This window comes from Cryptomeria japonica, chromosome 8 (assembly GCF_030272615.1).
Source record: "Cryptomeria japonica chromosome 8, Sugi_1.0, whole genome shotgun sequence".
Lineage (NCBI taxonomy): Eukaryota > Viridiplantae > Streptophyta > Pinopsida > Cupressales > Cupressaceae > Cryptomeria > Cryptomeria japonica.
The window spans coordinates 492,253,806-492,270,041 of record NC_081412.1 but is presented as its reverse complement, the minus strand read 5'-3'; the positions used below and the strand labels follow the sequence as shown (position 1 = coordinate 492,270,041).

Genomic DNA, 16,236 nt, shown 5'->3' with positions numbered 1-16,236 from the left:
TCAACACTTAGAGAAATTTTTGAAAAAGTTCAACACTTGGAAAATTTTGGAATTCGAGAGAAGAATCTAGAAGGTTCTATGCCAACTCGCTTAAAGGAGAAGATTGAGTTGTCATTTTAGGAGAAATAAAACAAGTCCAAGTTCGATGAATATCAATAAAATAAAAAAACAAAAAACATGAAGCTTCCTAAAAATCGAACTTCTCAACTCTATATCAACTCAACATGTCACTTCAAATTCATTATCAAGTTTCAAGGTTGAAAGTTCGATTGCAAAGGGTGAAAGATTTTGAAGAGGAAGTTTTGAAGAATAAGTAAAATTTTCTAAGTGGAGGACATAATAAAGTGCTTTTTTTGAGTTAAAGACAAAATTTTCAGAATTAAAGGCAAATTTTCACCAAAATCAATCATAAGTAAATTCCAGAAGTTCAAAAATTCACGTTTTTAACTGATTTCTTCTATCTTTATCATTTATTTCTCGAAATCTACTAAGTATTTAGCCAAATTCATCCATTTTCAGTCTGATTTTTCACAGAATTTTAGCTTTTTGACAGGCTAAAAGTGAAATTCTGAGATCAAATGTTCAAAATCAGAGTTAAAACTTCAAAATTTTCTCAAAAATAATGTTAAATTTTTCATGTTTGTTGCAGACTGATGACAACCAAAGGAGCTCCTTCAAGAAAAGCCCAGATGAAGTTCGCCAGTAAAGGGTTGCAGCCAGAGACAAGATCAATTCTGAATGGAAAAATGTCACAAACACCAACGTCGGGCACGTAGACTTCAAGGATTTCAAAACAAGAATGTATGGGCTAGATGGATTTTTGCCAACGCCTGTTGCTCGCCAAATGATGAGAAATGGAATCGTCCAGGCAGCTGGATTTCCACCAGTTGTGGAATGCGCAAAATTTATGGTCAAATGTGCCATACACTATAATGCACAAGAGAGAAAGAAATTGTTGCACCAGATGGAAAAGTCTTGGCTCATCTTGGAGAATTAGACATTCAAGAAGCACTCAGGATTCCAAGCTACAACAAGACTTCATATAAAACCAAGGAGAAAACTAGAAGACTTTATGAAGATCAGCTTGAACTTTGTGCAACCAATGTTAATAAGTCATAGCTAGAGAAACCAAGGCCCAATCTCAAGAGGGTGCCAAAGAAATTATTTCGCACTGACTTCAAAGAAGACTATGGCGATCTCATTTTACTGCTGAATAGAATAATGGGCAGCCCTTAGGGTGCACCATTTGAAACCTAGATGTATTATTTTATTGATGAGATCACCTCAAGAGTAAAAATGTTCAATTGGGATCGAATAATCAGCAACAACCTAGATGAATAGCTTAAGAATTTGGAAAGAACGAAGTCCTTTTACATGAGCTCCTACATAGTCTACCTGTTGGCAAGAAACTAGAGATACACTAGATTGATTTGCAGAGGCGTGATAGGCAATGGTGAAAATGAGTTTAAGTCTTATGACTGTTATCCGCAACTATAGCTGAGCGAGAAGGCCCACTTCAGGTGGGTAAATGATGTGTTCCTGATGTATATCACTAGAACATTGCAAGAAGGAACCCATTAGAGATTCACTCCAGAAGCCAAAAGTTTAACAAGCAAGTATGGATCGTAGTTTATCCAATTTTCGAGATTCACATACATAAGAATCCAGAGGTTTACTGGATGTCTGTATCAGCTTCCGATTTATCCCACCAATAGAATGGTCCTGCTTGAAGTCCTTAGGTAGCTGGAAACATATGAAGGCTTCCAAAGAACAAAGCAGAAGGTGGCTATTTCCTTTCCATTCTTCATCGGAAATATGTTGGAATCTTGTCCAATGGCACAGGCAGCTGAAAGTGCCAGATTGGAAATGCAATGGTATTCATTCACATTCTACCGATCCCGGGCTGATTTTGATCCTCATAATCACATTGGATCAGTGAATGGAGAAAAGTACAGACACTGAATTGACTTAGAAGATTTTTGGGCAAATGTTGCAGATGAGTTTGAAGTTAGGAGAAGACTTTGGTCCAGATTACCAGTAAGCTTGATCAGAACAACCGAGCTCTTCCGAGTGCCTAATCAATTGGAGGACGATGGAGAATACACTCGGTCGCGCTTTGATGAAAATTGGCCTCTTTCTCCTGTGAAGTGGTTAGAACCGGAACTCGCTGATTTAACCACCTTGATGCAGCCAGTTGTCAAATATTCACAGTGGTGGGTTGACCAGCAAGTCCAAGGGCTGAAGCGAAGAGGTGTGACTCTCACATATAATCTGATGGGTGCCATGGAATCATACTCTTCCAATGAAGAAAGTGTCAGGCCAGTTTAAAGCATCAATTCAAGAAAAAGGAAGGAAGCAATTGATAACCCTTCAAGGTCAAATGGGAAGGAAGTCGCGAATGAGGAACTTGCTCAAAAGAAGCAAAGGTCAAAGCCACCCCATTCTGCTACATCACGGAATTTGGACAACCTAATGATTATTGAGGATCAACCACTTGAGGAAATAGAAATTCCTTCTCCGATCCATAAGGGAAATGTGATGTCAGTCCATTAGGAGGAAGAAGAACCACCATCTCCCACAGGCACAGAAATATTGGAGTCAGATAATGAGATGGATATTCTGGGCAATGAATTTCAAGAGGGAATGATTTCCGCTCTTCGAAGAGGTCATAATATTCCATGTGAAGAGAGTAATCAGGAAGAGGAAGGCATTGAGCAGCCTACTATTCCTAATTGGTTGAAGGAAAGATTGAAGATAAAAGTACCTATGTAAGTAGTCCAAGAAGAGGATGACATAGCCGATTTCTTGGACAGATTAGGGGAGGTTGCTGCAAAGAAGAGTACCAAGAAGTTTTCCACAATCCAGAGAGATGAGACAGGCTGTCGTACAGTCCAGATTGTTGTACCGAAGGTAGACAAGGCAAAGGAGGATATCACTCCCCGGTAATATGAAATCACTACCATCGACTTGGGACAAACTACAAAAGGTCAGGAGGTGGAAGATTTAGATAATTCAGTTGCTTCCATTAAGGCGAGGTTAGACAAGGAGATTAGAAAGAAAAGAGAATATAAGAAGGAAATTGAGCGTCTAAAGGAATAAATTCAGCACCTGACCAAACCACTTAACCAAGGCGATGCAGCAGCTCCTCTACTTTTGAATCCTTCGCAAGGAGCAACTGAAAATCTTGAGGAAGAAAAGGTGACAGCCAGAGAAGCTAAAGAATGGATGGCTAGCAAAAGAGAAGCAGACACATTCATGAATAAATTGATGCTAATATATGGACAGATCTCTTTCTTGCTTTCCAGAATTGCAAACATGGCAGAAGCATGGGCCGACCTCCAGGATATTCAGGACAGAGTTATCCCATGCCTTATAGTGTCAAAAGGCATGCCTAAACAGGAACTAATTGATGGAAAGATAATTGCAACAGGGCTCGCATATGACTTCAACACATGGCATTGGGAATTGGTTGCATGCAGCGAAGTCCTGGAGAAGGTAACGGCTCATAGTACTAAGGCCTAAGAGCAGATTAAAGAAATACAAAGCCAAATTCTCCTTGTAATTGCTGATTTACTTGAAAAGGAGACCATCCGAGAAAGTGATATGCGGTTGGAAAATCTCAAACTCAAAACTCGGGAGATTTTCTTCACCGTCACAGGACCAGTCCTGAAGCAAAATTTGACCAAGGCATCAAAATTCTTGTCCATCTGAGATACCTTCCAAAAACAGGAGCTGGAATGGGAGATTATTTTTACCGCTTGTGCAGACGACTTGGACGGATGGGAATACAAGATCAATATGCTGCCTCATGTCACCATGGAAGAGGTTGGCTCGATTGTGTCTAGATTCATTGAACACACTGTTGCTCGCGAGGATAAGAATGTGCCTTCCTAGGAAATGGCTCTTTGCGCCACTTGTCTAGCATGCATTTGTTTCTAGTGTTATTTGGGAAACTCTATCTAGGGTTGTGTTGTTTTGATCTCAACCGTTGATCTTAGATCGATCTCGGCCTTTCATTTGATTTCAGAAACTCTATATAAACTAACATTCTCACATTTCATTTTGTTGTGGAGAGATTTATGAAATTGTTGCTTAGAGCTAATTGAATAATAAAAAGTTCATTTGCAGATTTTGCTTTGAAATCTTATTGTTATTAAGTGGTTGCATGGTTCCATACTTTCTTCAACAATAGAATAGATTTGCTTAGATAAATTTTGCTTTCAAAGTTGTTATATGAATGAAGGATTTGATAATTTAGATTGGTGAAACTCTTGCTCATACTTTCTTTGGATGGATGATTTTCATTCAATGTGTAAAGTTAGTCTGAGCTTATGATGTGGATGCTTTAACTTCTGCATTGAGTAAATATTGTTCGATTGATGGTATTATCCATAAGTATGCAAATCTTGAGCATAACCTTAGAAGATTGCACCTGCTTTGCGTAGTTGTCCTAGTTTGGCGAAACAAAGTGTTGTTATTAGTTTCACCCAGTCTTTACTTTCTCTTGAGTTCATTAGGAATAGCTTAAAACTTCTAAACCATCATCCTTTTTATCCTTTTTTTGAAGTCCAAAACTGAAAATCCAAAAAAAGAAAGAGAGAGCTTTCATTGTTATATCCGTCTAAGTCCTAACTTGCGATCAACATAGTTGAGCATAAGTGCCCCTTGTATTTCAGCATACAATACCAAGGAAGCTATCCCACATAAAGTCGTCCGTTCGCACATATAGACCTTGGAGTCACCGTGTGGTCTTTCTTTGCAATCTTGGCACACGTAGTGATTTTGTTTAGGAGAGGGTAGTGATTTTGGATATTTTATTCTAATGTTCGATATATGATAAACGTACACCAACGGGATGCAACTGGCATGAGGTTGGACACGAAACGGGCCTGCTAAAGAGTGCAGTCCATCAGGGGTGAAGTTGAGGAATTTCGAAAAGCAATTGATAAGTTGCTCTCCATCATCGGAGTATTATTTTGGACCCATTCCCACAATGCAGCAAATCCTCGAGCTTCATAATTTCAGCACCTTTGAAGACTGGTGTCGGATTTTAGGAATATAGAGCAACATCGTAGACCTCATCAGCAAGGGATGGGAGGAATGTGAAACGACCCTACTCAATGTCGGGACTTTTTGTAAAGAGATCCTGCAGAAATTGATTATTGATTGGAAACCTAAGATGGAGTGTGACGAAATGAAAATATGTTGGAAAGACCAGCTAAAAAATGATGGAACTCTATATACCAAAAATGATATAGAGTTCGCCAACAAGCTGCGTGCAGCAATACGAGATTTTGAGACCAACAAAATGGACTGGCTTGAGCAGATAGGAAGGATAGACAATCACTATGTAGACATTAGCTTCTGGATGAATAATCCACCTCTTCCTCCTCTTCAAGAGATATGTTCAATTTGCGTAAGATTCCAAGAGTATGTTCGGATAGAGTGAGCTGCAGACCGAGATATGTGGAAAAAGTACTTGAATGGTGAAAATGAGTTTTTATTGTAAAAAGGGAAAATATCTACTTTGGGATGACAAAAATGTAGTCCCCAAAGTTATTTATTTCTCCTCGACTACCAAAGTACTCTTTTCTGTTTTTGAGCTATGTGCTATGTACCTTTTTGGGACAGCTTTATGGCTGGTGGTTGTTAAGTTAGTTGGAAGGTAAGCTCATATTTACTAGGCATGGGTAGACATATTGTATGGATGAATCTGGGCCACTTGTTTAGTTAAATCTTGGCCATTCATTCAAATTTTGAAAGTCTATATGAAGGGGACTAGTTCTCACCTATTTTGTAAGAAGTTAAAGAATTGTTGCCGAAACTCTACCAAAATTTATACAGAATTGATGGAAGGCAAATCTATGCCTATTTTCTTGTGAGTACATGGTTCCCCTTCTTCCAAATTTTAAATTTTTGTTATGCATTTTGTTTACAAACAGTTTATTTGGGTTGATATTTGATGGGAATTTTATGTTCATATCATTAAGGATTAACTGATTGTTAATCCCCCTGCATGGTTAGTCTGAACATTTTTAAAAGCTTAGTTAGACTACTAAATGTTTAGCTGGATGTATGTTTTGAATTCGGCATATCGGCATATGCATGTAGTTTGCACCGGCTCTGTCTAGTTGTGTTTAACTGACAAAGCAGAGCATGGTAATTTGAAATTTCTGTCTATTTGCCCAAATATGTTGTTTTAGTTAAAGTAGATTAATCTCTTTCCCCTACTCTTTTCTATTTATTTCATAAATCTGAAGCTGATACCCCAAAATAGCATCATGTCTAATGGAAATCTAATAAATATAAGGTTGGTTAAGTCTTAAGAACGACCTGTAGAACCTTTGAAGCCTATCCTAGCCACAGGCGTAAGTCTTCATTGTGTTTACCAGCAAAACACAAGTTATCCCGCAATCAAGAACTGACAGTTTAAACCTTGAGGTCATCTTCTTGTGATCGTCTTAGTAGCACTAGAAACCTCCTTATGCAAGAGAATAGGATTATCTCGATATTCTATTATGTGTTGACCGAAAGAGTAGCAGTACAATTTCCCCATCAACAATGTGAAGGTAACTTCAAAACTTCAATTTTAAATTCAAATTCAAATTTTAATTTTTTTAAATGTGTCTTTCATCATAAATTTGTAACTTTAATATTTTTGTATTTTTAAATTGTAGATGTCAGAGCCCTTGATTATTGTTCTCCGCTTCAACCCCAATGGGGTATCTTTATGAGGCCATGCATAGGGCTAAAGTGTCTATCAAAATCTATTACAAGGAGAACCACCTCAAATTTGATCCCATATGGGAGATTGTTGATAGGAGGTGGAAAAATCAACTCCACCAACCCATCCATGAAGCAGGGTACTTCCTCAACCTTCATTTTTTCTTCTCAAATATTGATGGAGAGGTTACGGAGGGCCTCACTACATGCATTCAGAGGATGACACCCCAAATTGAGGTGAGAGACCTCATTGTCAATGAATTGCAAAGTTAGAGGGAATCAAATAGTAATCTCTTCTCTTCAAAGCTAGCTAAGAGAGGAAGTACCACTCAAACACGGTATAAAATTTGGAGTCTTTCACATGCATGTTACAAATTTCAAATTTAAAAGTTTACGACTATTCATAGTTTGATAAAATATATTTTGACTTTGCTTTCTAACTCTTCAATATTTTTTTTTGGTGGACAAATTGGGGTTGAAATACCCCAATTTGTCCTACGCGTCTTATGCCAACCTTGTAGTGCATCTAGTTCTGAGAGCAATTGGAGTTTGTTTGAGGCCATCCACATGAAGAAGAACAAATTAGCTCTACAACACTTCAATGAACCTGTCTTTGTGCAATATAATCTTAGTTGCACACAAGAAAGGTAGAGGAAATATCAAGTGATCCAATTGATTTGGATAAGATAGATCCATCCAATTGGACAAGGCGAGATAAGCAACCTCCATTGTTTACCGAGGATGAGATCTATGATTTGGAGAGGCAAGCAATGGAGGGTGGATTGGGATTATCATTGGATGACATTGAGGAGGATGAGGAGTCATTGCCACCAACATCCACATCCAAGATGGAGGTCGAGCCACAACCTATCATCTCAAGCATGGCGAAGATGCCACAACGGACTCCTAGGACTAGAACCTCCAGTGCTACCTCTAACATAGCTTTCACTAGAGGTGGAAAGAGGAAGATGTGAATGTTTTAATATAGTATTTACTTTTTATTCTACAAAACAATTTGCTACTGTATTTTGTTTCAGAATATCAACCATTAGCATTCCACATGTGGATGCCATTTTGTACCCAATTTGCATTCAAATCAATCAAATATAACTAGATCAACTTGTTTCTTTTATGTGCTCATTTATTGACTCATTGGATGCATCTCCTCATTATGACAACAGCATATAGGTTTTCTAATTTATTTTTTTAATCATTGTTTCTTGCAGCATCATTATCACTATGAGTTCTCACAACATGAGTAAGGATGAGGGTCAGGGACAAGGGGTTGAAGTAGAAATTGAAAGTGAAAATGAATCATCTGATGGTCACAGTACAGCAGCAATGAGGGGTGACACTAACACTCAAACAACAAGTTCTATTGGGAGTCAAAATTATAGTTGCCCTTCTCAAATCCTGCAAAGATGGGCCAAGGGCCCCTTTGATCCAAAGCCATCTTTAAAAAAAATTGCATGTAATGTACCAGCAAAGCCAGTGATGGCTGGGGGGGACACTAAGTTGTGGAAGTGCAACATATGTAAACTTGAATGGTTTGGTAGCATGACTGGAACTAATGCTCACTTCCTTCTTATCAGAGACAAAGGTGTAGATGTGTGTAAAACAATGGAAGGGAACTTGAAATATAAGGCTGAAATATTAAAATTATGGGGTTGTAGTGAAGAAGTACCTACATCTGCTACTTTGCCACAAAGGGGTAGGAGTCATCCAAATTCTACTTCTACTTTCCAGAGTCTGAGGCCACCAAATCCATCCAATTCAAGGGCGACAGAGCCTAAGGGGAAACGCAAGACAACTAATCTTGCAGATTCACAACCATTGGTAGATTTGTTCAACGTGCAAGCAAAGGATGAGGCAAAGAATGCCATTGGCAAATTCTTCCCTACCAATGGTATTCCATTTGATGTGTCTCACTCCCCTTATTATAAGGAAGTTGTAGGAAAGATAATAAGGGTAGGACCATAATATGTGCCACCAAGACTAAATTGAGGATAACAATCTTGGATATCAAAGATTAATATTTTTATGGAGAAAATTAAGAGTGTCTGGGTCACAAGTAGATGCAACATAGTAATGGATGGGTGGACGGACATTAGGCATCATCCACTCATCAATATTATGGTTACATGTATACAGGGCCCTAATTTCCTTAAGATTGTTGACTGTTCAAATCATCACAAGGAGGCTCAATTTTAGTTCCAAATCCTCAAAGATTCTATCGAGGAGGCTAGGCCGCAAAATGTGGTGTAGGTAGTGACAGATGTGGCCCATGCATGCAAAGTTACAAGGAAGTTAATTGAGGCAGCCTATAGACATATTTGGTGGACTCCTTGTTGTGTGTATGCCATGCATAATGCACTCAAGGACATGGGCAAAATCAGCTGCATCAAGAAAATTGTTAGTAATACTAGAGATGTGCAGATGTTTATCTGCAACCAGCACACTTCGCATGCAATCTTCAAGACCTTCTCCAAGAAGGAATTCTTGAAACCTATAGAGACTTGGTATGCATAATACTTTATTCTCTTAGAGAGGATGCTTGAGTTGCAAGAGGCATTGCAACTAATGGTTATGACAACAAAATGGAATCAGTGGCCTGAGTCAAAGACACGACAAGGGAAGAGGGTGAAGGAGGTGGTGAAGTGATGTCTTTTGGGTTGATGCCAAAAAAATTGTCTCCATCATTGCAACAGTCTTCAGAGTTATTAGATATGGGGATTCTAATGCACCTTCCCTTGGAGAGGTGTATGAATGCATTGATTCTATGCTTAATCAAATAAAGGTTGTTGTATGAGAGAAGGACACCACATTGCAATTCTACACCAAGCATATTCGGTCGGTCATTCATCGTAAATGGGAGAAGCTCAACACTCCCTTACACATGGCTGCCTATGTATTGAACCTGAAGTAGTACGTGCAAAGGTTTGATAGAATTACACCTATACAGGATGCTAAGGTGAAGGAACGGTTCATGAAGGCCATTGAGAAAATGCATGATTCTGTAGAGACCAATGTGATTCATTTTGAGTGGACAAAATTTGCCTCTTTGGGGATATTCAGAGGTGGCAAAGATAGATCTAGAGGCTATGACATAGGAGGACCCCAAGTTGTGGTCCAACAACCACATGGAATGTAAAGCCAAAACAGCCAAAACAGGTTGATGATTATTCTACACAAACAGGGTTGGTTGGTATTGGTGTAGATGAGCTTGAGCATGTGAAGTCTAGTAATTCTAGTGATGAGTACATTGAGGAGTTTGGCAAGGAGTTTGGGGATGATTAGAGGCATCGAACCATTAGCCATTGACTCATGATTAATTACTATTACTATTTAGTATTTATTTTTATTTTTTGAAGTTTGAACATTGTTGATTGTAATCATGAACCATCAATTTTTCATAAAAACTAGTTAAATGTTAATAACTTAATGTTCAATGCAATCATTGCAATGTGTTACGTATTCCTTATACATCTTTTTATAACTAATTTTGAAGTACTATATGTATTTGCACTACTCCCCCATCGCGCCACCACTAACGTCCCTCAATCGTCCTCAAGCAATGTTATTAAATAACCTATGTTCCACTAAGTTTCTCGACAGGGGGACGTGGGGACACGGGGACCAAGGGCATACTCTACTACAATTAACTCTCTCCAATCAACAAAAATCTCCACCAAAGAACATATGTGAGGCCTCCTAGAAAGTGTATCACTCATCAAAATAACAAGTCATGTCCCCTATTCACAAGGCTTTCAGACCCAATTATACCAAGTGTCTTCACACAGTAGATAACTGTCCTCTTTTGAAATTACAACAGCAATGATTGTTGTTGTCCCTTGTAACAGACCTAACTTATATTCAATAATGGCAGTTGGAAATCTTAAAAGCCACTTTTACACCATTAAAGGTGCATAACCTGTTTATAATGTTCAAGAAAAGAATGATCAAAGAATCACAGGTCTGACACTTATTTAGAAAAAGAAAAAAAAATAATATATTTTCATCTCTGAAGACATGATTCCTAGAATCTACTATAAATAGCCAGTCACATCCCTCTAATTTTAGCGAGCAACAAAACAGCCCACACATTGAACATATTTTCATAACTCAGCATGTTGAGAAATTAGCTGCATTCAACTAAGTCAATAAAGTTTCCATTTGTTTCAACCTTGATTAATCTGTAAATACGATCCATGAATATAGGAGACATGCAAAGTCTAATACTTGAGAAAGGCCACCAAAACATGACCAGTGAAAATAAAAGCACACAGTCTACAGACTGAATTTTTTAAACTCCAAATCTTAAAGAAGTATGCAAAGACAAAATTCAGCATTTTTAAACTTCAAAACTTTATAAATTTATGCAAACATGAAATTATCTTTCATGATTGTAATGAGGGAAGAAACAATGCCTTGTATCCATTGCAGATGACAAGTCCATCTCTGTTGCAGCATATTTTGGAAATGGCGATAAGAAGTTCTGGCTTTGACCCAACCTCCAAGCCAAATTTGAATTGATGCCCAAACTCAACAATATCATCTAACAGAAAGGGATCATGATTACATTTTATTGGAAAGACTCCTTGAAAAGATTGCTGCACAACAAAAGAAAAATACATCAATCCTACTCACTTTAAATCAAGATGTATTAAAATGATAACGATCAATCTCTCTTAAATACATATCTTATCATATATGGAAACTAGACAGTCCACATCAACAAAGTAGGTGGTACACACCCACTTCCATGCACTGCCTTAACTTTTTTTCTCAAGCAGCAGGTATAGTAAAGCCAACTTGGTGATAGGAAGAATATCTATAATTAAAAGTTGAACGCCATAACGTCTTAAGTGTACTTATTGCAATAATTATATACCTTAAAGCCCTTATTTCTTCACGTAATTGGTGTATTTATTTCAGAAATGCCTTGGCTACCAATACACACTGTGTTTAAATTTAACCTGCCCTATGAACTGGTCATTTACAAACAGTGATACATTTTTCTCCTAGTCAATATTCAGAAGACAAAAACAACAGTAGCAAACTTGAAGAAAAAATTAAAAATGCAATCCGAAAGGATGCTCATGGAATACAACACCCCACAAAATGAATGAAAGAAGAGTTGGAAATGCAAAAAGCTACAGGCCAAAAACTAAGTTGACTGAACTAAGAGACTTCAACAAATATCTTACAAAACAGAACAACTCTTGCATGCATCAGATAAATCGCAAACAGGCCAAGAAATTTAGAAAGGCATTGTTGTTTCTATATTATTTTCAACAATATTGAGGTTCAGTAGTAGACATTAGAAATTGTAACTTGTATTGAATAAACTATCCAGTACATAAAGAAAGACATAGTAGGTTCGTAAATCTGCATTTTAGATTCCACTAACATCATTTTGGCCACCTGCATGTCAATAATAGAACAATTACCAGACCTCTCCCCTCATCTTAGTGAATGAAGCATCATCATATACTTATTGGTGTGAATAAGATCTTGTACCTAACTAGTTCTTTAGTGGAGACCTATTTACATGCTTAAGTTACTTATGTCCTAGGGAATCTTTCTAGAAGATGTTACTTGTCATAGGGTATTATCTTATCTTGTGGCATTTAAATTTTTAATAATTGTTTCCTAGGTCATTTAATAATTGTTGAGTTAGTTGTCTCATACTATAGGATCAAGACACATGTCATAATGTTGTCTAATCCTATCTTTCAACGTTGTCTTAATAAGCAAGGCCTCATATGTACATTTCATATATTCAATCAATCATTCAAGCATTCATAATCAAGCAAGTTTTTCTTGCTATTTTCTCTCTTGTGCAAGGTTATCTTTTGTTTGCAGGTGATCTTCAGATGTGGGGTTTTCACAATCCAACTCCTACATGGTATCAAAACTCCAGTGCTACGGATTCCTTCCCAGATCTGAGGGATATCATCAAGCTTGAGGAGCTTGTTGGGTGCATAATGGGGTTTTAAAAACCTCATGGTTGAATCCAGGGTATCAGAGAAAGTCAGAGTTGGCTTTTGTTTCAGGATGAGATCTACAAGGGTTTCAAGTTGGGTGAAGGTTGCCTAATCCAAGAGATTGCTGAATTTTTGGAGCACTCTGGGCAAAAACAAACCCTGCCATTGCATTCAGAAGGCCCAAAAACCTAAAGATTGCCTATCAAATCATCAAAATTGACCACTGTCATCTTGAGACATCAAAGGCTTTTATGGTATCTTCATCAAATTCTGTACAGTCATACGGATCCATACTGTACAGTACAGCATCAACATTGTTGGCAAAAAAACAACCTCAAACCAGGTAGAATATTCACTGATATTTCGACATATTCTCTATTTTTTCTACGTCATCAATACTTCGGCCTGCATAATATCTGTCCTCTGTTTGTACTTGGTTCATCAATTGGTCAGTGCATGGTCATATTCAAGTACAAAAGTACTTTTAAAATGTTATTTATTATTGTTTAACCTTTATGTACCTTGCAAGAGGTTTTTACCACATTTGAAGCATCATCTTGTCTTTCTTTTTTTCCTTTTATAAGTATTAATTAACCGTGATGAAATATTCAAGGATTTGTAGTGCAAAGTAATGGGAGATACTCATAAAAGTATGAATCAACTTCCACCAGACATATAGCGAAGCTACAATGTAACATTCATGGATACATTTCAGTGTCTGAGGTCAAAAAGTTGGCACATAAATTCACCCAAAATCTAACCGGCAAATACAGTATTAAACAAACATACTTCCAAGCAATTTATTTCACTTGCCAATATAAATGAAAATACAAGGTTTTCATCTTACTTGGTAATCATATTTGGAAATGGCCTTATTAAAGCATTCTTGCAATCTTCTCATCCGATGAAATAATATGTCAGGAAATCTGATAACCATGGGCGGTTTCACATCCAAGCTTTGCAGGGAATCAATCAAATTCATAATATCAATTTCATCTGAACCTGCTTAAGTCAATTCAAATAAACTCTACACAATTAATAACAACAAGACGGACTAACAACAAAATTATTTAATCAAATGTCTGAAGAGTTGTCATTTAATGCAAATGAAATAAAATTGCTTCAAATCTATCCATGGGTGCAAAATCGGCCTATAGGACCACATGATTACAAGGCCACCCTTATATAGGTGTCCCTATACATGTTTAGGAGACCAGAAGGTAACAAGAACAGCAAGAAAGTCAAAAAACCCTCTCCAGCCATTGAATAAGGTTCTTCTGCAATTAATTTTTACATAATTTATTGTCTTTTCTATTGACGATTCTTTTTAAATAGTACTAGCGATTTTCTGAAAAAAATACTCAATAAAATTTTCAACAGCTGAACGTTACCCAAAAACTTTAAATTGTTTTTCCCAAAAAATACTTTTCCATTACGGAGTACAGTTGCCTAAAAGGTTACAAAATTTTGAAATAGTTGAACGTAGAATCATCCTTTATTTCCGCACGCCAACAAGAAAATGACCCAAGTGCAAATTCGTACTACAATAAAGCTGTACATAACCCAACCTACACATGGAAAAGTCCTGGTGTCTCTGGGCTACGGCAGTTTTATCACCAAAAGGCCTGAGCATATATTTTAGCAGGTATAATGGCTTCTGGAAATAACAGTATACATTTTATTTGCATAACGTCTCGGAATCCAAAATGCTTCTTCAGAAGCATGCCCAGGTTTGATTAAGAAGGCACACCATCTGTGCATAATTAAAAAGAAAAGAAAAAGAAAAGAAATATCCACCTACCATCTGAAGTGCCATAGGGGCGGACACAGATATTCCCATGGAGATTAATAGCAAAATACGGAGCGCCCCACATATCTATTCTATAATGCTTTGCACTATCCTTCGCATCCCAATTGTCTATGTCTCTGTCTTTGTTGTTTTTATCCCTTAATTCTTTTCTCCCCACTTCCACATTTACAGCATTACTATCCTGGCTCTGAAATCTGCAGCTTCCTTTGCCCCTTCCTTTCAATTCGCATGAAATGCTCCTTAAAGGCATTTGAATTTGAAATGGTGACTGAAAACGAGTGACAGTCGCCATTGAAGCAGGGGAAGCTTCCCTCTGTTATCGACATGTCATAGTCATTTGATTTATGAGTTAAAACTGCAACAGGGCAAAAAAATAGAATTTCTGTATTTATCAGGAGGATGTTCAAACCAAAAGGCTAATTCTGTTTGTTTGAAACAAATTTGAAACAGGGTTTTGTAAATATTCGAAAATCTAGAAAAAAACTAATTTGGTAGTTTTGAGATATCTCCCGGTGGTTTGTAAGAAAAAAGATTTGCCCCTAAAAATTTTGAATGATACGATTTTTTAGGACCGCTTATGGTATAATCACGTCGCCTGTCGTCCACTCAGATTTTTTAAGCTTATGTTTTATGTTTTTCTATAACTTTTTTCAAATATGAAATTCATATATAGAAATATGGATGTATACATTTGTTATTATTAAGTATTATTAGATTGATACTTGTGCATAGATATTGGATGCCAATCAGCTTAGAAAATTTTAGAAATTTGTATCTATTTGTATAGTTTCAGTATTTATAGGTATTTAAATAATTTAAATAAAACTTTTTTTTTTTTTAAAACAAATTAATAAAATTTTGAATCTTTATGCATTTAATTCATTGTTTTAATTGTGTGTACCACATTTATGGCATGATAGTTGCTAGTTCCTTCTCAGAAGATATAGGGATAAGGAAATTTGAGAAAATCTAAGAATGTCTCTAGAAATCTTATCTTCGTTAATGCAAGGAAGTACAAAATTCTACACAAATCTTTCCATCTTCATTGCAAGCAAGTACAAATAGTATGCATGGGCAGAGAGCCACAATGAGATGTAACCATTTGTTTTACCAAAATCTAGAAATATATTTGCCCATTGAATGTATATTGGAGGTGATAACCAAAACTATTCAGTGTACTTGAAATTACAAAGACAAGTAAGTGTGCATCATTCATTCATTTGCATATCATGTTCTTTGTTTTTACCATTTGAATTATGTTTTGCAAGCAAACACCATACTTGACTTGTCAAATAATAATCTTAGCAGGAAAATACCACTTATCGTTACTAGTCTAAGTTACCTAAGCTTGTTAAATACATCCAAAACTTTATTTCAAGGCCAGATTCCCCCATTTACTACAAAATATCATGTGAAATATGTTGGCATTTCTAAAAACATATTGTTCTGATGTCTATGTAGTTTTATACGAGGTATCCATTATTTATTGTAAAAACATTTTTTTTTACTATGTTATGTTTTTTCCTTTATGGAGATTGTAAAACTATCTTATTATGTTGTTCATTCTAATGTAATCCATGCAAATAGCTTGATATAATATCTCATGTTTATGAATGAAAGTTTTGAAATCTTCAACCAAAGTATTCCTAAATGTTTGAATTAGAAACTTAGACTGAAAATGCAAAACGGAAGTTAAAAAATAAACCAAAATGGTTA

At 36.6% G+C, this 16,236-nt stretch overlaps 1 protein-coding gene across 4 annotated transcripts in view; it reads right to left on the bottom strand.

Annotated features, from left to right (window-relative positions):
* LOC131060048 (uncharacterized) overlaps positions 1-15,096 on the bottom strand; it is a 45,044-nt gene extending 29,948 nt beyond the window's left edge. Inside the window, exons 1-3 of one of the 4 annotated variants that reach the window (XM_057993143.2) lie at positions 14,512-15,096; positions 13,558-13,712; positions 11,151-11,333 (exon numbers count right to left, since the gene is read on the bottom strand). In XM_057993143.2, coding sequence (XP_057849126.2) covers positions 11,151-11,333; positions 13,558-13,712; positions 14,512-14,812 — 639 coding nt within the window. In that variant the 5' untranslated portion in view covers positions 14,813-15,096. The remainder of the gene's footprint in view (positions 1-11,150; positions 11,334-13,557; positions 13,713-14,511) is intronic. The other 3 variants (XM_057993142.2, XM_057993141.2, XM_057993144.2) reach the window with 3 other exon arrangements.
* Between the last annotated feature and the right edge of the window lie 1,140 nt (positions 15,097-16,236).